At 36.2% G+C, this 23,547-nt stretch overlaps 1 protein-coding gene across 4 annotated transcripts in view; it reads left to right on the top strand.

The window, feature by feature from the left end:
* Window positions 1–18,071: 18,071 nt before the first annotated feature.
* Window positions 18,072–23,547, top strand: part of RXFP1 (relaxin family peptide receptor 1) — a gene marked incomplete at both ends in the record, with an annotated part of 131,729 nt that continues 126,253 nt past the window's right edge. For all 4 annotated transcript variants that reach the window (XM_081304134.1, XM_081304135.1, XM_081304133.1 and 1 more), the window contains one exon: window positions 18,072–18,120. In XM_081304134.1, coding sequence (XP_081160260.1) covers window positions 18,072–18,120 — 49 coding nt within the window. The remainder of the gene's footprint in view (window positions 18,121–23,547) is intronic.

The raw sequence follows: 23,547 nt of genomic DNA, 5'->3' as shown, positions 1-23,547 counted from the left end.
AGGTCCATCAATAATAAACTTTTTTTACATGTGTATTAATAAAAAAACAGAACTGAATAATAAAGTGACTCGATGAATGAATCCCTGACATCTATAATCATCAGTTTTCTGTTCTGTTACTAAAAATCTTTATTATTGGTGAAATGAGACGGGCATTATTACCCTATGTATGTGTATGATTGCACAAATGGTGTGATTCTGCATCGTGTACAACCAGAGAAATGAAAAGTTGTGTTTCATTTGTGTAAAAAAAAATTAAAAATCATTATTATTCATGTAAATTCTTCTATTCTATAATATATCTATATAATATAACTGAGACATAGATAGGAATCAATGCAACAGTTGTCAATATTGCTAAAAGCCAACCAAATTGGACAACTCAAGTATATTTAATTTTTATCATTTTTGTTTGTTCTTTTTATTTTGTTTTATATTTAGATACACATGACAGTATCACACATACATGGAGTATTACTTAGTCTAATTAGGATCCTATTCTTATGGTTGAACATGGTGTGGAGCTACACTGGTGGTATATTCATATGAGCATAGGAAAGCTATGTTCAATTCATTCTACTGTCTTTCTTGACTTTTTTTTGTGTGTGTGTGGTTCTGGGGATTGAACTCAGGGCTATGTGATGCGAGGCAGGCACTCTGCCAAATGAACTATATACCAAGCCCTCTACTGTCTTTCTTATTCCCATCACACCTCTCTTCCCTTCATTCCCCTTTGATGAATCCAAGGAACTTCTATTCTTCTTTCCCCCACCCCCTTATTGTGTGTTAGCATGGACATATCAGAGAGAACACTCAGTCTTTGGTTTGGGGGGATTGGCTATTTCACTTAGCATGATAATCTCCAGTTCCATCCATTTACCAGAAAATGCCATAATTTAATTCGTCTTTATGGCTGAGTAATATTCCTTTGTGTATACATACCACATTTTCTTTATTCATTTATCTGTTGAAGGGCATCTAGTTTGGTTCCATAGCTTAGCTATTGTGAATTGAGCTGCTATAAACATTGATGTGGCTGCACAACTGTAGTATGCTGATTTTAAGTCTCAAAGGATCTTTATTATAAGCTAAACACTGTGAAATGTAATGTCTGAGGGTACTCAGGCAATAAATGTTTACACAGGAAAATGAAGTTTGCTTTATTGACCAACTTGAGTAAAAACAACAAAAGTCATTTCAACAGTTTTCAGATAATGCTGCACACACTTGTCTCTAATAAAACATAGTCCTCCTTATTAGTAGAAAATAATCATAATTATCAAGTGACTGGTACTGGAAATAATCAGCATTATCTGTTATTGAACTGAGACATTTCCTTATTTTTAATATTTAAGTCATGTTTCATAATCGCCCTAAATAAACTGCAAATAAACTTTGCCTCAGGCAAAGTATTTTACATTTCCACTTTTAGGAACTCATAACAACATTTGAATTAGATTTTTGAAATATTAAACTTCGTTTTTCGAGATGCAGGCATAACAAATACCTTCATCTGAAATAAGGAAAAGCATCTGGGTATTAAACAGTTCAGGTTGAAGATGGTCTCTGCAATCAAATAGCTTATGAACTGGTTCCCTTTTCTTTCCCCCTTGTGGTGCTGGGAATGAAACCCAAAGCCTCTACCCTGAGCTACACCCGCAGCCTAACTGATGCATTGTTTGAAGATTCATGTTAAATGAATACCGTTGGAGACAGCAGTATTTTCAAAGTGACTGCCAAGTTCTCATTCCTGTGTGGACAGATTCCTAAAAGCCAAGAAAATAGAGGGGAAAACTGACTTCTGCACACAGCTTACCGGTGCAGGCACAAGGCCAGCCATGTAATTTGCAGGCCAGGTGCAAGATGAAAATTTGGGACTCGTATTTCAAAACACAGGGGGAAAGTGCTACTCAAATTAGAAAAATATAATTTTTTTTCTTTTTTTCTCTCTCTCTTCTCCTTCCCCCTTTTTTTTCTCCCTGACCCCTATGCTTGTCACAGCAGGGTTTTTTGTTGTTGTTGTTGTTTTTAGTGTTCTTTTAAGGAGAGAACTTTTAAGTTTTTAAATCACTAGTATGAATTTTGGTCTTTATCTTTGCATTGCACAATGCCAGTTTCAAGTGCTAAGAGCATTTAACTTATATGCAAAACCACCAAGATTGTGATTTGTATTGCACGTGGATCATACATGAATATGCATTCTGTTCTTAGCACAACAGAGGAAACACTGCACAAAATGAACTCCACAGTTTTCATTTCCACTTCTTTCTATAGCACATTCTATCAATACTCTCAACTTTGGGCTTCCTAATAAATAAGGAAGGATTGAAAGGACAAAGAAATATGGATAGCCCCATTTTTCACTTTTGCTCTATGTGGTGACTTTCAACACAAACTGTTGGATAATGCAGGGAAGTAGCAAGAGTAACGAAGAATGTCTTAGGAGTCCTAGTCATTGATGTTTCTTAGAACACTCTTGCCCAATTTGGAAGCAATTCTGGTTCTAAAGGAAAGCAAACCTCCCAGGGCTGCCTGTGCCTCCCTTTGTCATACATGTGACACGGTTTCTTAATACTCCCACTGGGTCTCACTGAGCTCCCATGCATCAGGTGTCTGCTGGAATTCTGTGGCTCTAGAGGAATGGAAGGCAAAGGTTGCATGCACCTCCTGTGTTTTCACATGTGCTCTATTTTTCCCTTCAGACTTAGAGCATAAATGCAAAACTTAAATTATTAAGAATTTCAAGATGGTGACAGCAGAGCATTAAACCCAGCAGGCAGCCCTTCTGAGAATGGAGACTTAGGCAACTGTGCAGGTCACATCCCTATGAAGCCAACACCAGGCACAGTGATGAACCTCATCCCCTTTCCCTCTGCTGTGCTTATTTTATACTGCATTCACTAGACTGAATTGTGTTTTTCGGTGATCATCCCCCAACCCCAAGCAATGTGCTACTAGAAGGCAGGACTCTGGTTCTTATTTAAATCTTTAGCAACCAGAAAAGTACAGTAGGACTGCCAAGCATTCAAGCTATGTTTGCTGAGGAAGTGAAGAAATAAATAAATAAGTGGAAGAATGAATAAAGCTATGATGAGAAAGAACTTAACAATTTTTAAACATAACTGCCATATGATTCAACAACCCCACTTGTAGATATTTAACCAAAGGAAATGAAATCAGTATGCAGAAGATACAACTGCACTCCCACATTTATTGCAGAATTTTTTTAAATTTTTCCATTTGTTCTTTTTAGTCATCCATGACAGTAGAATATATTTTGAAATATCATACATATATGGAGTATAACTTGCCATTTATGTGGTTGTACATGAGGTAGAGTTACACTGGTGATGTATTCATCTTCATAGGAAAGTTATGTCTGATTCACTCTACTATCCTTCCTATTCCAATCCCACCTCCCTTCCCCTCATTCCCATTTTTCACATCCAATGAACTTCTATTCTTCCTTCCCTACCCCCTTATTGTGTGTTAGCATGGACATATCAGAGAGAACACTCAGTCTTTGGTTTGGGGGGATTGAATTATTTCACTTAGCATGATAATCTCCAGTTGCATCCGTTTACCAGCAAATGCCACAACTTCATTCTTCTTCATTCTAATATTTCATTGTGTGTATATATATCACATTTTTTTTATTCATTCATTTGTTTAAGGGCATCTAAGTTGGTTCCATAGCTTGGCTATTGTGAATTGAGCTACTGCAGCATTATTCATAACAACCAAAATAAGACCCACAACCTAAATGTCATTGATGGGTAATGGTAAAGAAAATAGAGTATATACATAGAATATTATTCAGCCTTAAAAAGAAGGAAATGCTTCCATTTGCAACAAATTTTTCTAAATGGGCAAAACTTAAGTGTTCATACTACAAAATAATAATAATTGACAATCATGTGGTAAGTACGATGTGCAATTTAATGTTCTGCACATAAAAAGCACAGGAAGCATGGGCTGTATTTTCTTTTAAACCAGCTTGATTTCTTTTTAGCTCTTGGCACAAAGTCCCATGACAACATCTAACCACTTTAGCAATACACTTTCATGGATATGAAATTAGTATACTTTCTCCTGAAGTCCTCTTGCATTGTTACTGGGGTTTGACCTCCAAAGTGCCAATTTCCAATGCTACCACACAATGAAATCCCATTGTTATAGTCTGATGATCATTGTGGATGGTTATTCTTCTAGCAATTTGGATTTGCCTTCTCAAAAAACAAAAACAATACCTTGCCCAGAGACAAAAATTCTTCACTGCTTTTCATCTCACAGAGACCAACTCTAGTCCTTCTAGACTGATGGTTCTGAAACTTGAATATCAGAACCATCTTGAGGGCTTGTGAAACCACACATCTCTGGTCCTACCTGCAGGGTTTCTGCTTCAATCTATGGGACTGAACCTGAGAATTTGTATTTTAATCAGGTCCCAGAACAACACTGTGAGAATCACTGCTCTGTACTGTCTGACAGTTCCAATAAAAAAAAAAAACACTATAACCAAAACAACTTATATATCACTATTACAAGAAAATTGAAACACTCATACATCTAACTCTAAAATGTATCTTACCATGACCTTGCAAGATTTCTTAAAAGAATTTTGGTAAATAATAATATTATAAATATTCATTCTTTAAATGTCAAAAATATGTCTGGGTTTAGGGTGCAGCTCAGTGATAGCTCACTTATCTAGATGAACAAGGCCCAAGGTTCAATCTTCAACACTGCAAATATACAAAGATAAAAATATAGATATAACATCATTATACTGAATCTATTTTTGTCTTCATATTTAAAAGTTTAGGCACAGCTTTTTTTATTTTAGCTTGTACACAATTTTCCAAAGAATATGTGCCTTGCATTTCAATATAACATAAAATTAGAAACACTACCTTACCTTTAATAAACAACTAAACTAAAATTTACTTTTATATGTTTATAGATTTTTTCCAAAACTTCTTAAGCATATTCTAACAATATAAAATCCTTTTCCTACGTTCATGCAAGACAATATAGTTATGGTTTGCTACCAAATATGCAGCAAACCAATACCTCTTGCTAAAACAAAACCAAATTTTTAAATTTCCAGTTTGCAATATTTATTATTTACCCATTTATGTGGTGACAACTAAAACAAAACCAAATTTTTAAATTTCCAGTTTGCAATATTTATTATTTACCCATTTATGTGGTGACAACTAATCAAAAAATCAATTTACCTTGGAATATTATACACACTCTATTAGAAAATAAGTAATAATATTATTTTAAAAAACTAGTACCATACTAGTTTATGTATAAATTAATGTTTAAAGGAAATATTTTTTACTTATTAATAAAGGATTTAAAACTGCAAATTACTAAACGTGTACTAAGGTCTTATTTTTAATTGATTTGGGGTCCTGTATATTTTTATGCCTATTGATGCACTTTTTTAAAGTAACAAAATGTTTGGAAACTCGTTTCTTTTTATTTTCTTTTTTGAGACAGGATCTATCTAAATTGCTTAGGGTCTCCCTAAGTTGCTGAGGCTGGCTTTGAGCCTGCAATCCTCCTGCCTCAGCCTCCCAAGCCACTGAGATTACAGTTATACACCACTGCATCCAGTTTGCCTCCTCTAACTATTCAACTCTCTGAAAAAAATAGCTTCTCTACCACACACAGACCAGTGCTGATGAAGAGAATTCTATTGTGACAAGGATACCTTTCCGATGGGGTTAATTTTCAGGACTTCGCATTGTTGTTTTTTCTTTTATTGTTTCATTTAGTAATTAAGCATGGTCTTACTAACAACCCTTCTAAGAAATTTGTTCCAAGGATGCTAAGGATACCCATTGATGTGAATAACAATGATGTGAAGATTTGAAAAGCATTTGGTCAGAATTAGCAAAGATGAATAAATTGCTGGAGCTAGCTAGTAAATAACCTAATATACAAACAGAGATATGATAAATTGTGGTATAAAGGTGTATTAAGAATTGTAGCTAGCTGGAGCTAGCTACTGAATAACCTAAAAACCTAATATACAAACAGAGATATGATAAATTGTGGTACAAAGGTGCATTAAGAATTGTAATGCCAAAAAAAGAGAGAGCTCATAATTTGGCGTGAACATACTTTATATACAGAGTTACGAAAAATTGTGCTGTGAATGGATAATTATGAATGTAATGCACTCCACTATTGTCATGTATGTAAGAAATTAAAAAAAAAGAAAAGAAAAACAAAAAAAGTGGATGATCATCGCAGATATGCAAGTAAACAGTGTTTGCCATCATCTGACTAATTTGATATAAAGTGCCCTCTTCCTAATCTTGTAATGTGCCACTATCTTCCCAGCCTCCTCTCCTCCAGGACAATCACCAGGTATTCAGTCCCAGACAATGGCTAAAATGTCTCATCAGCTAAGGTTAAAATTGTCTCAAATGCAAGAGGTCCGGTTCACTACATCAGTCCATTCAGCATCCTCTTCCAGAGCTTTATCTTATGCTTCTTTTCATTGTACTGAGCATTAATGCTTAATACAGTACTCTTCTACAGTTCTAGTAAGTCCCTGTTTGACTCTTGATACTTTTAATTTGAATTTTCCTTCTTCCATTTGCCTTTATTCAGTAATTCACTCTCTTGTTCTATGACTGAAGCTGCTGTGGACCTGACACCTCCTCTCCACCTCACCCACTTTGGTGGCAATGCTCACAAACATCTTGCAAGATTCCACCCAGGAATCTTATTCTAGCCCTATAGCAGATGGGTAACATATTTGACCCTTAAAATTATGTGACTATTTTACATGTTTACAGATGGACACGTTTTAAAGAAAACCTAACTTCATATTTCAGAAAGAAAAAAGCAATGTGAAAACACGGTAGGAATGGGGAACTGTCAAAGCCTGCCTTCCTTGGGTTTTTTACAGTCAGACACAGTTATATGTTGTGTTTGGTTAGTCTCTGCAAGGAACAATAGTTGAGAAATCCTCTGACACACAAACATGAGTAATAGCCAGTTATCTGGAACATAAATTAGAAATACCAGGAACTCCAGTTTGAACTTGTCATCTGAAGGAGTAAATGGGAAATAGGAGACACATTTTTGTTTTCACAACTTGGATTTCTTACTCCAACACCTTTTTATTTCAGTAGCAAAGTCTGGAGAGGGTTTTCTCACCAGGAGGAAAGAAAATATAACAAAAATGAAATGTCTTCACATAGCAAAATCATAAACTTAATTGTATAATTATATATTTTAATATTTGCATTTATGATTATGATAATAGAAGTTACACATCATGTTATTCATAAGCTCCACATGCAACTCATAAGTCATGACCGTATTCTCATTCGACTGACATTAGTTTAATGATCCATTGATTTGCCAGTTGTCTTTTTTCCTCTGCATATCCTTCTTTTCCTCAGTCCTCAGCCTCCTCACCTGCCCTGTTCTCCTTTTACACATACTGCTCACTAACTCTTAAATCTCCTATAATCTCAGGCTTAATACCACTTCCTTCTGCACTTACTGGAAACTTCTGTTAACTGTGGTGGACTAGAACTGCCCGCTAATCCTCCCTATCCTCTGTCTTCTGAAAATGTGTTCTATACTGCCTTGTAATCATCAAGATAACACATAAAAAGGAAGAGAGGAACAGAGATGCACAGTCTTCCTCAGGCAGAAGCTCCTCAGAGGCAGAAGAAACACAGAGGCAAATCAGCTTGGGAAAGTCAGGTAAGGAAAAGGAGTAATGAAATAATGTGAAAAGAATGAAAAGGAAAAGAATTAGTGAAAGAATTAAAGTTGCAAATTATTGTGCTATGAGAAATAAATGCTTAAGATTATTTTTGTCTAACAATATAAGTGACAGTAAATAAATATAATTAGTAAAGGCAAAAAAAAATAAAAACATTATTTAGTCTGATATAATTACATACACCTGGAAACAATGCTTAGATCAGAACTAAACATGTCACCCCAAATCAGAAACCACTAATTCTTTTTTTTATTGGTTGTTCAAAACATTACAAAGCTCATGACATATCATCTTTCATACATTTTATTCAAGTGAGTTATGAACTCCCATTTTTACCCCAAATACAAATTGCAGAATCACATCAGTTACACATTCACAATTTTTACATAATGCCATATTAGTGACTGTTGTGTTCTGCTGCCTTTCCTATCCCCTACTATCCCCCCTCCCCTCCCCTCCCATCTTCCCTCTCTACCTCATCTGCTGTTGTTCAATTCTCTCCCTTGTTTTTTTTTTTTTATTAGAAACCACTAATTCTTGAATTAGGCTAATTCAATGATGTCTCCTCACTTTGAGATCATGGACCAAAAAAAGAAAAGAACCAGGGGTAATCAGCAATCATTACCTCAATCACATAGAGAAAGTCTAAATTAAGAAAAAATAAGGTATAGAGAAGCAAAAGTGAGAAATAAACAGAAAGAAGTCAAAGATAGGGAATAAAGGAGAAAGAGACATATTGAGAAATACCTGGTTGACCTCAGTAGAAGTGGATTTCTGTCACCTGCACCCCAATGGGTCCTGACTAATACAAAAATGGGAAATGGATGGTCATAGTAAAGATGCAAAAATGTATATATAACTGAGTTAAAAAGGATTAGAAAGCAATGATGATTCTTTCATCCTAAACTGGGAAGTTGACAATCTAATTATTCTTTGAGAAAGTATCTAATTAGACAATTGTCTGTTGTGATTTAGAACTAAGGCATGGTTCATTGCCTTCCTTTTTTCTCACCACACCAATTGTGGAAATGTGTGTATCCACAAGGTAGATTACTATCAGCATGAGTCCATGCTTGATCACAACGTGAGAAATAAACTTTTGTGGGAAACTTTTTTTAATGCAGAGCAATCTAGCATATGCTGACTGATTCAGAAATTGGTAACTAGCATGTGATATGTTGCATAAAAACAAAAATAAAATGTGTCATTGGCTTAAAGGCCAGGTGGCAGTCAGGAAGAAAACTGTTGCCAGATAGTGATATATGTTAAGTAACAACAATGCATTTAGTAACACTGTCACCAGTGATAACCTGGCAAACAGTGGACTTAATGAGTTTATAGTTCTGTGTCAGGAAATCATAGAAATTTAGTATCCTGTGTTATTTACTGTTGTTTGTGCTTCACATGATATTACTGAAAACAAATTATCTTAGTAAAAGAATTCACCAGTTTGCAAAAAGAAACAATTGGGTCCAGAAATTTAGAACTTTAGTGGGTTGGAAAAACTATTTCTCAACTGCTTCTCAACCACAAGCACTAAAAAGATAAAATTGAAAAATTCTCTCAGCAGCAAAGGTCAATCAAAATCAGCCTTTCAGTAAGGATCAAAATAAAGTTCTGGTCATTACATCATTGACTCATTGTTAAAATCTCTGAAGGCACTAAAATTTCTCTAAGCATGGCTCTGTGCATCCTTTCAATTGAATCAAGTGGCTCAGAAAAATGACAAAGAAAGTGACTGTCCAACTTAAACTTAATAGATTCTTAATGGATAAAGATAGAGAAAGGAGGGCTGGGGCTCTAGTTCAGTGCCAGAGCACTTGCCTAGCATGTGTGAGGGACTGGGTTCAATCCTAGAGCTGCCTAAAAAAAATAAAAATAAAATAAAATAAACTACAACTACAAAAAAAAGTTACCAAAAATTAAACAAATAAAATAATCTACAACTGCAAAAAAAAATTAAAGATAGAAAAAGGAAGGAGGAACAGCTTAGCAAATCAAAGAATTATGTCCACAGAACTATTCAGAGAAAAGTACTCTAGAGGTGACAGACTATTGACTCATGAGACTGATTTAAATCCAACTAACTTGCGTACCCAGCTAACTGAAGTCTGGAAAGAGGCTGTGGGCACTGGTCAGTCCCCAAAGAAGGCATATTGTCCAACATTTACTTCAGAGGTGGAGAATTTAAGTAAGAGCAAAGGAAGGACCTTCACAAGTGCAAAGTAAGGGCCAGAATGAACAATGAACCTGGCCTCCCTTTCCAGAAAGCAGATTCTGGGCCTAATTAAGAGACATTCTCCATCTTCAGGGTAAAGAGACTTCTCTCATTTTCCCAGCAAGATTTCAGAATTATTACAAATAACAATCTTCAAGGTTACTCCTAACCATCTCCTTTCCAATGAGACCATTTATAGCAGTATTTTGTCCCTGTTCTACATGGTATATTGGGGTTTCAGTTCATAGATCTTTACTCAGGACAACCCACATCTAGATGTCATATAGGAACTACTGAGCATGGATCACACAGTGACCCTGAACTTTCGAGCTTGTTGCTGAGACTGACTATAAATTCAAGAATGCCACCTTGGAAAGGAGGTGAGTGTGTCATGTCTACAGGGGATCAAAAAGACAGACTCAGGTTGTCATGAGTGCTCTATCAAAAGATTTCTGGCTCTCCTCCTAGTAGGCACAGAATTGGATTGTCTTTCTTTTCCTTACCACTTTGAAGCTAAGCCAATAAAACACGCAGCCGCCATGATGTATATCACTTCCAGGAAGAATCTTTAAAAGCCATTGTGCAATATTCTGTGTTGCCTTTTTCTTGCCTTGATGGTTTTGGACATGTATGCATATGGAATCTTCATCAGTCTATTGTCTGTGAGACTATGGTGACCAGAGCCCCCTACTGACCCATGGCAATTACGTAAAGTAAGAAATAAATTTCTGTGAATTTAAATAACTGGAATGATTGTGGTTGTAGTTTAATCACAGCATAATCTCATCTATCCCGACAGACCTTCTAAAGCAAAAGGGAAAAAAAAAAAAAAACTTTAAAGGAGGCCTTTTCTGCAAGGATTACCATAGGTCAGATAATAACATTTTCTATAGCATTGCGAAACTTCATGTATTCAATCAAACCAAAAGTTAGTGCCTTGAATCAGAAGGGAAATACTAGATGGAAATTAAGAAAGGTAAAGCCATGATTTCCCTACTTTTCTCCAAGATTCCCCGCTGGACAAGCTGTGAGTTGCAGAGAGGACAATGCCCTCCTTCATCAAGTGCCAATCACTGCAATACATCCTGGCCTGAGCCTTCTATTACTCCCCTCCCATGAAGAAGCCAGGATAGTAGTCTTAAAACTAAGGGCTGGAGAGTACAGCAGGTGCTAAAAGGGAGATGACAAAGAACTCCTCTAGATTTATTGACCATTGCTCTCAAAACTTTAGTCACAGCCAACAGAGAGCTACAGAGCTGAGGCTGCTGCATCCCACCAGGATTTTAAAAGATTTGTGTTACCAAACAGATGCTGAGCCTCGACTAAATCAGTGGTTCTCAATTATGGTTCAGAGACATGATCTGGAGAAATCTCTACTCATTTGCAGTGAAATGAGAGAAATAAAGACAATGTCATCATTCTAATGAAATCGAACATACTCAGCTTAGAGGACTGTTATGTGTTTGAACATTATGTTCCCTAATTCTGTGATATTAAAATGTCCGTACAGAACAAATTTTTACTCCTCACACTTCAGATAGAGCCCTAATATCCAGAGTATACAAAGAACTCAAAAAATTAGACAATAAGAAAACAAACAACCCAATCAACAAATGGGCCAAGGACATGAACAAACACTTCACAGAGGAGGACACACAATCAATCAACAAGTACATGAAAAAATGCTCACCATCTCTAGCAGTCAAGGAAATGCAAATCAAAACCACCCTAAGATACCACCTCACCCCAGTAAGATTGGCAGCCATGATGAAGTCAAACAACAACGAGTGCTGGCGAGGATGTGGGGAAAAGGGTACTCTTGTACACTGCTGGTGGGACTGCAAACGGGTGCGGCCAATTTGGAAAGCAGTATGGAGATTCCTGGGAAAGCTGGGAATGGAACCACCATTTGACCCAGCTATTGCCCTTCTCGGACTATTTCCTGAAAACCTTAAAAGAGCACACTACAGGGATACTGGCACATCGATGTTCATAGCAGCACAATTCACAATTGCTAGACTGTGGAATCAACCCAGATGCCCTTCAATAGATGAATGGATAAAAAAAATGTGGCGTTTATACACCATGGAGTATTACGCAGCACTAAAAAATGACAAAATCACGGAATTTGCAGGGAAATGGATGGCACTAGAGCAGATTATGCTTAGTGAAGCTAGCCAATCCCTAAAAAACAAATACCAAATGTCTTCTTTGATATAATGAGAGCAACTAAGAACAGAACAGGGAGGAAGAGCAGGAAGAAAAGTTTAACATTAAACAGAGACATGAGGCGGGAGGGAAAGGGAGAAAAAAAAGGAAATCACATGGAAATGGAGGGAGACCCTCATTGTTATACAAAATTATATATAAGAGGTTATGACGGGAATGGGATAACAAACATGGAGGGAAATGAATTACAGTAGATGGGGTAGAGAGAGAAGATGGGAGGGGAGGGGAGGGGGGATAGTAGAGGATAGGAAAGGTAGCAGAATACAACAGTCACTAATATGGCAGTATGTAAAAATGTGATGTGTAACCGATGTGATTCTGCAATCTGTATTTGGGGTAAAAATGGGAGTTCATAACCCACTTGATTCTAATGTATGAAATATGATTTGTCAAGAGCTTTGTAATGTTGTGAACATCCAATAAATAAAAAAAAAATGTCCGTACATTTATCAAATGGAGGCAAAAGAAAAATGATAGGTTTGTGTTGTTAGTATTAATGTTTTTACTTGAAAAAATTAAGTGTGGCAATCTTATATTGTCTCCATTATTTTTACTAAAATTTGGCTTAATCATGGAAATTATCATTTTTACTTGATCATCAGATCTAAAGATTACTTAAAAACTACAAATCTTTATACACGTAATATTCTGTTCATTTACATTACAGTAGGATAAAATGTAACTTGATGGAATTTTAAATCTTCTTGTACCATCCACTGGAATCAAATAGTCCGATAGGATGACCACTAGCCACATGTGGCTAGTCCAAAGTGAGATGTGCCACATGTGTAAAACACACACCAGAATTTCAAAGACAGTATTTTTATTTGTTTTAATATCTCTATTTTGTTTATTTATTTTTTTATGTGATGCTGAGGATCGAACCCAGGGTCTCACATGTGCGAGGTAAGCACTCTACCGCTGAGCCACAATCCCAGCCCAAAGACAGTATTTTTAAAAAGGGAATAAACATCTCGTTAACAATTTTATATTGGTTACATGTTGAAATGCTAACATTTTGAAAATATTAGTTAGACTAATCTCACATGTTTCTTTTTACTTTTCTTTTTACTTCTAATGTGGCTGCTAAAAACTTTGAGATGACATATGTAGCTCACATTGTATTTCTATTGGAGATCCCTGTTCTGAAAAAAAAAAAAGAAGTGTGTTCATGATCAAGCACAATTATGACTGTGTTCTCTCTGGTCTTATTCATACAGTGTTTGCATGGCTTCACCAAACCATAAGAGCTGACTGAAATACCTGTCTTCAAAAGCCTCATTTCATTTCGCTGATTATGATCTTTTTCTTATCTTTTGTACCATATGATCATGAGACTAGTTTTCTTAATAGTCTTCATTTGATTATGCTACTCCATTGCCCAGAAATTAATATCACCTTACATAATTTATTTTCTATTATTCTAAATTAATCAGCCTAATATTTGGCACTCCCCAATAGCTTCATCGCTAGCTCTTTAATAATTTCTGTTATTTTCTGGTGCTAGGCCTGTCTCAACTAGCCATTTGCACATGCTCATACTTTGCTCCCATTTGTCTCTGATACAAAATGTTGTTCACATTAGTTTCCATCAATGTGAAGTCTCCATCCACGTGCTTCTCTGCCTTCTACCCTCACAGCACATCTTTCCTTCTGCAGAAAACCTCCATGGGTGGCCCTACCAGGCTCTCTATACCTGTCTCCCCAATACCCTTTCGTATCTCCTTAAACATTATATTAATGGCATCCCCATTTGAATTAATAGAGATATTTGATAAACATATACTTTGGGCGATTCATGTATGTGCCTCTGTCTCCATAGCTAATTTATAAATTACTTTAAAGCAGAATATCATATTTCACAAAATAGCATAGCTGTTTTGCATCTAAAAGATCGACTTTTCATTTTATAAGTGAAGTAACTGTAGATCAGAGCTTTTAAGTTACTTATCAGAGGTTATGTGTCTAATTAATAACAAAACTAAGGCTCCAGTTCCCAAGTTGCTCCTGGCACTTCTGGAACAAGTCTCTTTCACTTTTCTAATTTATTCTGCCTCCCAACATGTAGGAGATAACCCTTCTATAAGTCAAGTCGTCTCAGATGAGGCATGCCGAGGCATCGGCAGCAGACTGATAGCACCTGGAGGGAACAAGACTGGGATTAGGGCAAAGAGCACAAAATCTCCTGTAGGGACGATCCCAGGGGCAAAGAGTAAATTAAATCCTAGGCAAGTGAGAAGAGCTTAAATGCAAGGCTTCTGTTGTGGCAGGGGAGTTGCAGTTCACCCAAGAAATCTGAAGTAACTGAAGCTTAATGACTTAGCATAATGAGCTTGTTGGGGAAGAACGAAGGAAGGTGACTCCTGGCTAAAAGTATAGCTTACCAGACACGAAAAAGCAAGGTCGACACTGTTATCTAACAGACTAAATCACTCCTTTTCACTGTCAGTCTTGAACCAGACAGGCATAATCTAGATAGAAGGAGTCTCTATTGTAAAAGTTTGAGGGAACCAAGGTTAATAATAGTAATTTCTACAAAAAGAGTTTGCACTTAACAAATGCCATCAATTTGTATTACTGCTCAAGATGATAGATGGATGGATAGATGTATAGATGGATGGATGGATGGATGATGAATGGATGGATGGATGGATAGATAGATGAATAGATGACAGGGAGAGAGAGAGAAAGAGAGAGAGAGAGAGAGAGAGAGAGAGAGAGAGAGAGAGAGAGTTTTGCTTCTTGCCCTGCCATCATACTCTTCACACTATCAATTTTGCAGAGGGTCACTACATTCTATGTTCCTATTATAACCATCAATAGGATGTATGACAACATATGAACTGGGGCTTGGCTTGCTACTTAATGGTTAATTTTCTGCTAAAACGACATAATAGTTCCTGGTCACTTTTATCTGAGACATAATTGTTCATATTTGGGGTAAAACATCTTTTGAAATCTCTGTGCCTATTAGTTGCTCTATCCTAATTGCATGTTTTGCTTAATATCTTTCTCCAAAGGCCATCTCATTTCTCATGTATTTAATTGATACTAAATCAAGATAGCTAAAATTGTCTTTGGATGTGACTTAGATGAGCACCTTAAGAGTCTTGCTTGACTGACATCTGTCAACTAGAAATGGATCCACGGGATAAACAATTTGATGGCATGAACGTTTTGCCCTCAGATTGTACTTGATATACTTAATTTGTGGCTGGTGAACTATTACTTGAATATCTCTGCATCATAAGGCTTTGACTGAGATTTTCCCAACTTCTTGCTCTATGAAATTCCTGTCTACAATCAAAAATAATATTTAATAAAATGGCTGTTTCCACTGTTGAAAATGATGGTGGCTGATAGGTTCAGAATGGTGCACAAAAGAACACAGTGATCTTCAGTCATGATAAGATGGGAAACCACAGGTTACTGTGGATCTAGATTAGATGGGCTAATAATGCTTGTCTGGCTTGATTCAATCTTTGGTAGAAAACTTGGACAATGCTCAGCCAAAGGGAAGGAATTAACATCCCAGATTCTATCAGGTCCTTAATGCAAGTTTATAATTGAACAATGTGGGCAGGAAGAGAAGGTTAAGAACACATGCCATATGTTTGTTTTAATGTACATCTTCAGACTGCAAAACAAGAAAATGAGAAATATATTTTAACTCAAATTTTAGGTGCAAAGTATTCTATTCAATAATCTGGTTAAATCAATACTAATCATTATTCAAGGGAGTATTTGGTTACAAGGCATTAGTTCTTAATCAGGAGTGAATTTGCTTCCTGTCCCCAAGGGGTATTTGCCAATGTCTGAAGACACCTTTAATTTTCACATCTGCAGAGTATTATCCTCACCCAGTTGGTAGAGGACAGGGATGCTTTTAAATATCCAACAGGGCAAAGAACAGCCCTTCACAAAAAAAGAATCCTCCAGCCCAAGGTTACCAACAGTAGTACTGCAAATGGAAAGGGCTCTCTATGCTCACTTTTAGTTTTCTCCCACCAACATACTTATATAAAACTAATATTCCAGATTCTTCCCTGCCTTGCTAAAACTAAGAAAGAAGTGGCATCCGGGCTGGGGATGTGGCTCAAGCGGTAGCGCGCTCGCCTGGCATGCGTGCGGCCCGGGTTCGATCCTCAGCACCATATACCAACAAAGATGTTGTGTCCGCCGAGAACTAAAAAATAAATATTAAAAAAAAATTCTCTCTCTCTCTCTCTCTCTCTCTCTCTCTCTCTCTCTCTCTCTCTGTCCTCTCTCACTCTCTCTTTTAAAAAAAAAAAAGAAGTGGCATCCCACAGATATCAAAAATGACTTCTTCAAGTAAATATCTATTTTTATAAAATTCATTTTATATATATATACACCAGGAATTGAAAATATATATATCAGGAGTGCTTAAACACCAAGCCATATTCCTTACCCTTTTTTATATTTTATTTAAATACAGGATCTCGCTGAGTTGCTTAGGGCCTCATTAGGTTGCTGAGGATGGCTTTGAACTCACAATCCTCCTACCTCAACCTCCCAAACTGCTGGGATTACAAGCATGTGCCATCGCGCCCACCCCTTTATATTCTTAATTAAAGTGAGAAGTGATTTTGAAATTTTGCACTGATAATTTGAGTAGATTAAAGATAAATAATTACAAAGTACTTTCTGGCTCCTGGCCAACTAATTGTACATGTATGTGTATAATTTTTTAAGCCTGAAAACCTCTGCATCTGTAATTTCCTTTACACTGGGATAATTTCCAAAGTAAGTTCCTCAGCTTTATTACTCAAAGGTTTCTTTGGGTCCTTCTTTAGACATTGCCCTTCATATGTCTCAAAGCATCCTTCTAGGAAACAGTATTTTTACAGTATTAAATTATCCACTAGCCACTCACACGTCCTCTTAAAACATTTCAAGTACTATTAAAATACCAAATATTTAGTGGGCATTTAAATTCAGTTAACTATAAACATTTCTTACCAAAAGAAATTGTCTTCATTAAATAAATCTTAAATGAAGACAGATTAGTGTAGATTCCAGTATTGAATTACTTTTTTAAAAAAGTAAGCTTCTACACAGCTCCAAAGTGGCAAGTCATCTACAATGCAAACCCAGAAAATTACTCCACAGTCAATGACATGTCATGATCTTTGCTGTAGATAAATTCATGAATTCAGAAGAATTTTAGATTTTTTTAAATTCCTCTGTGTTTTTCTCTCAACCATGTCCTATTGTTAGAATTTCCAAACACAAATTACAGAAGACTGCTGTAGTTACACTTTAATTCCCCCCCCTATCGTTCACTCCACAAAGGCATTTTGCTCTGTGTAGCTCTGTTCTTTTCCTCATCACTTGTCAAGGGGGAAAAAATCTTGTGTTTTTGTTCGGAATCTATCTCGAGCTCCATTTCTCTCTAGAAGTGTGATTCTGATCAGAGCAGACATTTGTCGGCGTTCACACACACCCTTATTTGTAGACTGTCGCAGGACACAGAAACAAGATGTTTAGAGGGAACAGAGCCTGTGTGTTCTCTGTCTGAAACTTTTCCTTGCTGCTCAGCTCTGCCTGCGTTTGTATGTGCATGTGCACATGTATGTGTAAAGAAGAATATTAAGACTTTTAGAGAAAGAGGGCGGGGAGGAAAGATCCTGAGAGAGAGAGAGAGAGAGAAAGAAAGAAAAGAAGAGGGAATAGAGAGAGAGAGAGAAATAAAATGAGAGAGAAAGGAGGGAGGATCGCTTTATAGCTGCTAAGATTGCAGACAGAAATAGCACACAACCACCGTGAGCTGTACCCGACTCAGAACCAAGACAAATTTTATTCATTTTCATTAATCAGTTCCTCAGAAAGAAGGAAATGGCATCTGGTCCTGTCTTCGTCTACATCTTAGTGATTGGAAAATATTGTAAGTATGCTCAGCATCTTATTTTATATATACTAAGTATTTTGTAAAATAATCACAAGTATGAATTTTCATTACTTACATTCCTGTTTTTAAGCTAAAGATTCACTTTCTGATAAAATTCTAGTCTTACTTCAGAATTATTATTCTTAGTACATACCTGGTATTTGTATTGAAAACTGGAATATTTTGTCATTATCAATATTCAGCAAGACCCATATGCCACACAAACCTATGAGTCATTACAACCAATTTATATAACTGATATTTTAAGTGATGTTATGTTTAAAGTGTATCAGTCCTTAAAGAAATTGTGTCCAAGGAGATGTCCATTGAAATATCCCGAGGAAGTCCTGACATTTGGTCCAGTTTCTGTGTAGTTGTAATGCTTTGCCTCATGGGTGTTCAACCACACAGAGAGATGCTGCCCTAGCACTCTTCTTATTTAGCCAGGTTTCTCACTATTCCTTGAAAGAAAAACAAGGCAAAACACAGGGCAAAGAAAAACATAGGCACACAAGGAGTTCCAAATGGCAAATTTTGCTTCCTCTATATGTGCTATGGTTTATCTTTCAAGAAAAAAAATATCCTGTTTTAAATTCAAGGGAAAGAATCATTGTGCATCAAGCCTCATTAGAATTATTATATGTAGGTAGAAATAATGTGTCTTTGTTTCTTAGGTAATAAACCATCAGAAAGTCAAAGACAAGCCAAGAAAGAAGCTATCTGAGTATCCTTAATACCTTAGGATTCTAGGAGTGTGGGCTTCCAAAATTTTAGAACCCGTGAGGATGTTTATATTCCTCTAATCTTTGAAGAGTTTGCAAAAGTTTTGTTTACACAAAGATATTTTATTGAGGAAATTCTCTGGGTAACTCTCAATGTTAAGTCTCTTAATTCTAATAGCCTGCACTACACTACAGCTATTTTTTTCTTCTCTCCTCTTTACCTTTAGAATACTTCCCCTAAATGGTCAAAGGTTGGGACAGTATCAAAACCAAAGAAACTACTGAGAATCCTGGAGAAATGTTTTAATCCTAGCTTTCTGAAGCTCTAATCTTAATTATTGGCATTCCCATTTTTTAACTGGAGGGAAGAAAAGTCAAATTGCAAACCACCAACAAAAAAAATTAATGTTTTTAATTATAACTCAATGTTGAAGGCATCAGAACTTTTGAAATTTGCAGCCAACAGTCCTTGTAAATCATTAACAAATTTTACCATCGCCTATTACTTTTCAGTGAAACTAATAGATTGACTAATCCAAAGGAGTATTTCTCCAATAGGCATTTCTAGTAAAAGGAGGGTTCTAGGGCATGTGAAGGTGTTCAAGGCTGGCTGTGGGGCAATTTTGGTCGATATATCCCTAAGTCATTTTAGGTTATTGAAAAAGTTCCATGTTAGCATGTACTCTTTGGTTAATAAGAAACTAGTTTCATAAGCAGAAAATAGGAAAACATGATAAGAATGTCAAAACCCTCCATCTTTTTAAATTTAAGTTCTCTTTCGATTAAAAAAATTTGAATATGAGTACTCAAGAGTTCCGAATTCTCATCTTCTCATGCTTTCTATAGGGACTGAGAACATAAGCATTGGATGCAGAGTTGAACAAGCAAGATTCCTTGGTGTTAGTTGAGTGTTAGGGTGAGAAGCATTTAGCAGGGATCCCTGAAACAACAACCCACAACCTTGGCTTAATTTTAATGGAGCCCATCACACCACCCCCTTCTAAGTGAAGATTTTCTGTACACATAGCAAAGAAAATCAACAACCACACATAAGGAGAAATTCTTAAACCTCTGCAACTGTCCCATAGCTGCTTGTTTGCTTTTCTTTGTTTTAGACCACTCTCCTGTTTCTCAGCAAAGACAAACATGATATCATGAATGAGGTGCTTAGCTGCACAGCCATGTACTAGTTCTATGATTTTCAGCAATTAATTTACCCTCTCTGAGTTTTTTTTTTTGTAAAATGGCAATCAAATACTTTACCCTATCTACCTCCCAGAGCCCCCATCTGCCTATTTGAATCTTTAAAACTGTCATGCAGATACAATTATGCACATGAAAATGTATGACTCAGGGACATTCAGTGCCTTGTCACAATACTCAAGCTAATGAATACTTTCAGTTCATTCTCTTTCACCTAGACCATGATCACTCTCAGGAGAGATAGCATGCATAAATGGGCTTCAAAAACCATAATACCCTTTATAGATGTAAATAGCTATTAGTCATTCCTCTAACCAAAAAAAGTTATTGAATGCCGGGTACTTTAATAAGTAATAGGAATAAAGGGTGAATACAGCAGGATTCCTGCTCTGAAGGGGTAGAGTAAAACAGCACATTAATCCAGACTGCCATTCAATAAGACAGGTGCCAAAGCTAAGATTTTCACAGACAGAGGTGACATTAAGATATCCTTTTAACCTTGAGAATGTTTCATTCTTTAAAAATTCCTCAGTATTTAAAAAAAAATTCCTCTGTATGTAGTCTAGTCAATCTTATTGTACCAATGTTAATTTCTCAGTTTCGATAATGTACTATACATATGTCTGATTTTACCAACAGGGAAACTGGGTGAAGCATACCTAGGACTACTCTGAGTTTGTTTGGTTTTTTTGTTTGTTTGTTTATTTTTGCAACTTCTTCTGAGTCTATTATCACTTCAAACTTAAAAGTTTAAAAAAATCCCCAGAATGAATTGTATCAAAAACCCTTATCAGCAAATATTTTACTTATTGCTTAAACAATGTCATTAAGCAAAATAATCCTTTTACTTAATACCTACATAGGCATGGAACAAGTGATGAAGAAGGAAATGAAGCTGCTTTGTCTACTTTAGAATTTTGCCAAGGACTGGCCCAGCTGACAGGGTCCTCATTTTCAGATTCCCATGGGCACTTATAAGACCACCTGGACTTTGCTTTGGATCCTGGCACTGGCATAAGTTCTAGAAATTATCTTCTCTAACTGTGAAGAAGGGTAAAGACATAGAAATTTCCAGAACAGAACTCTAACTTGATGAGGACAGTACTGGCTTAACTACCCACTTTAGTAAGATGGGAGAGTTAACTTACCAATATGCAGGCTACAGAAGTACCTATGTGACAACTTACATTTTTGAAGTTTGCTAACAATTTTATATTGTCCTTATTGTGAATTTGGACTTAAATTTCAAGTGGGGCAAGAATTAAATCTATTCAAATGCAATATACCACCTACATACAGGAATACAAATTAATACACTTGTGAACTAAATTTCACCTACATCAGTATAAACTTGTTAAATTGAAATGCCTGGAGTTGCAGATTCTAGCTAGGTCTGTGGTTTTGTTTTGTTTGTTTTTAATTTGGTTGGTTAGTTGGTTGGTTGGTTGGTTGGTTGGTTGGTTGATTTTTGTCTGAAAAACTATTTAAACCATTTGATTTCAAGCCTTATGATTATGGGTGTGGTTGGTTTTTTGTTTGCTTCTTAGACCTTTCCATGGACCAGGAATCATGCTAAATGCTTTACAAGCCTCTCATTTTATTCCTATAACAACTTATGAGATAGTCCCACTTTGCAAAATAGAAAATGAAAAAATAAGAAATATTAGGTAGCATTCTTAGCATTACCTTCTAGGAAGTGTTCCAAAGAGATTTGAATCCATGTCTCTTCTTAAAAATTTTATGCCAATAAGACACAATTTGGTTCTAATACTTTCTAAAATGATAATGTCTTAAAATTTTAAAATACTTCACATAAACTCTAATCTAGTCCACTGGGCTTCAGCCATTTTAGAAATTAATCAGTAAGAAAATATGGGCCAGGCCAAGGTCTCAAAAACCAGTAAATCCAGGTTTTCACCACCTGGTATGAGGCCAGGTAAGTTGAATGAACCCATGCTGGGGATTTGTGTATCTCTTTTTATGAACTGGTAATCTATCTGTATACATTTTCAGTGTACACCAATTGGTAAATGAGTATACATTAGAAATAACTTGAATGTATAGAAAGCACTTTGAAAGCAGTTTTACTTACAATGCATGACACTGAGTTCTAGACATAGTATCAATAAGTATTGACTTCATTCCTATATTAGCTTACCACCACCCTCCTCCCTGATTCTTTCTCCCCTCCTTATCCTCACAACCTGAGTAGCTCCATTTCCTATCTGCTGTATGGTGATCCAATTCACTCTCATCTTCTGCAGCTTCAGTCATTACCCTAATTAGAACAAGAACATATTACTGGGGCTGGGATTGTGGCTCAGCGGTAGAGTGCTTGCCTAGCATGTGCAAGGCTCTGCGTTCGATCCTCAGCGCCACGTAAAAATAAATAAATAAAATAGATATATTGTGTACAAAAAAAGTAAAAGAAGAACCCATTACTGAAACCAAGAGCCTTTCCTTCTTTGGAGATTAGCAGGGACAAGTTGTGAATATTTCTAATTTATGTTCTCTATCACAACAAAAAGAAGTATCAGGTGAAAAATGGAACAGTGTAAAGTAAGAGCTCCCATTATTTGTGTTAGAAATGGATATTTTTCTGTTAAATAATTGGATATTTGGTTTTTTGGTTAAACAGATTCATTTGATTATTGTTTTAATCTTAACTGAGTTAACTGGGATCCCTTTATTGCTTCAACCTCTACACTAATGAATATATCTTTTTTAAATAAAAATCACTGTCCTCAAAAAAAAATCTGGGCTTTAATTATTGGGAATGGAGCTCATGAGGCTTTTTCAGTCACTGCCCTGGGCCTCAGAGAGGCCACTGTGCCAGCAATCCCCTCTGACTCTCTCTCTCCCCATTGCTCTTCCCCAACTTCCCATCATTCTGCCCCAGGAGCTGCTCATTCTATAGGGCAGAAGGACACAGCACTCTCCCCTTCACCCCTTTCTTTCCAGGTCTACCTTTAGTCAAGGTCACCCCCATGATTAGCTACAAAATGGGACAGCAAAAGGCTAGAAGAATTCTTTAATGGTAAGATTCATCCTTTTTAAAAAGGCAGTTGAGATTGTAAGTAATTTTTTGTTTCTGTTGGAGAATGGAGTATGCACTTGAGCTGAGAGGCCACCCAATTATAAGAGCTATTTCACTGATTAAAACATTCAGTTATGCTGCCGTCTCCTAACCATCTTTTCCCTTGGTTCTTATCTAATTCATTTGAGGAATAATAATATGAAGGGTTTTTTTTTTTTGCTTGCTGAAGTCTGAGCCTCAAGTGAAATGCTATCAAGTTAGATCATTTCTACTTAATTCTCCTAAGTAATTTTTTTAGTTGTTGATAAACCTTTATTTTATTCATTTATTTATATACTATGCTGAGAATCGAACCTAGTGCCTCACATATGTGAGGCAAGTGCTCTACCGTTGAGCCACAACTCTAGTCCATCTCTTAAGTACTTTTTTAAATTTAGTTTCATAAAATCATACTTTTTTGAG

The sequence above is a fragment of the Spermophilus citellus genome (genome assembly GCF_964194105.1).
Source record: "Spermophilus citellus genome assembly, chromosome: 8".
In the NCBI taxonomy this organism is placed as follows: domain Eukaryota; kingdom Metazoa; phylum Chordata; class Mammalia; order Rodentia; family Sciuridae; genus Spermophilus; species Spermophilus citellus.
This window is presented reverse-complemented; position numbering and strand designations above follow the sequence as displayed.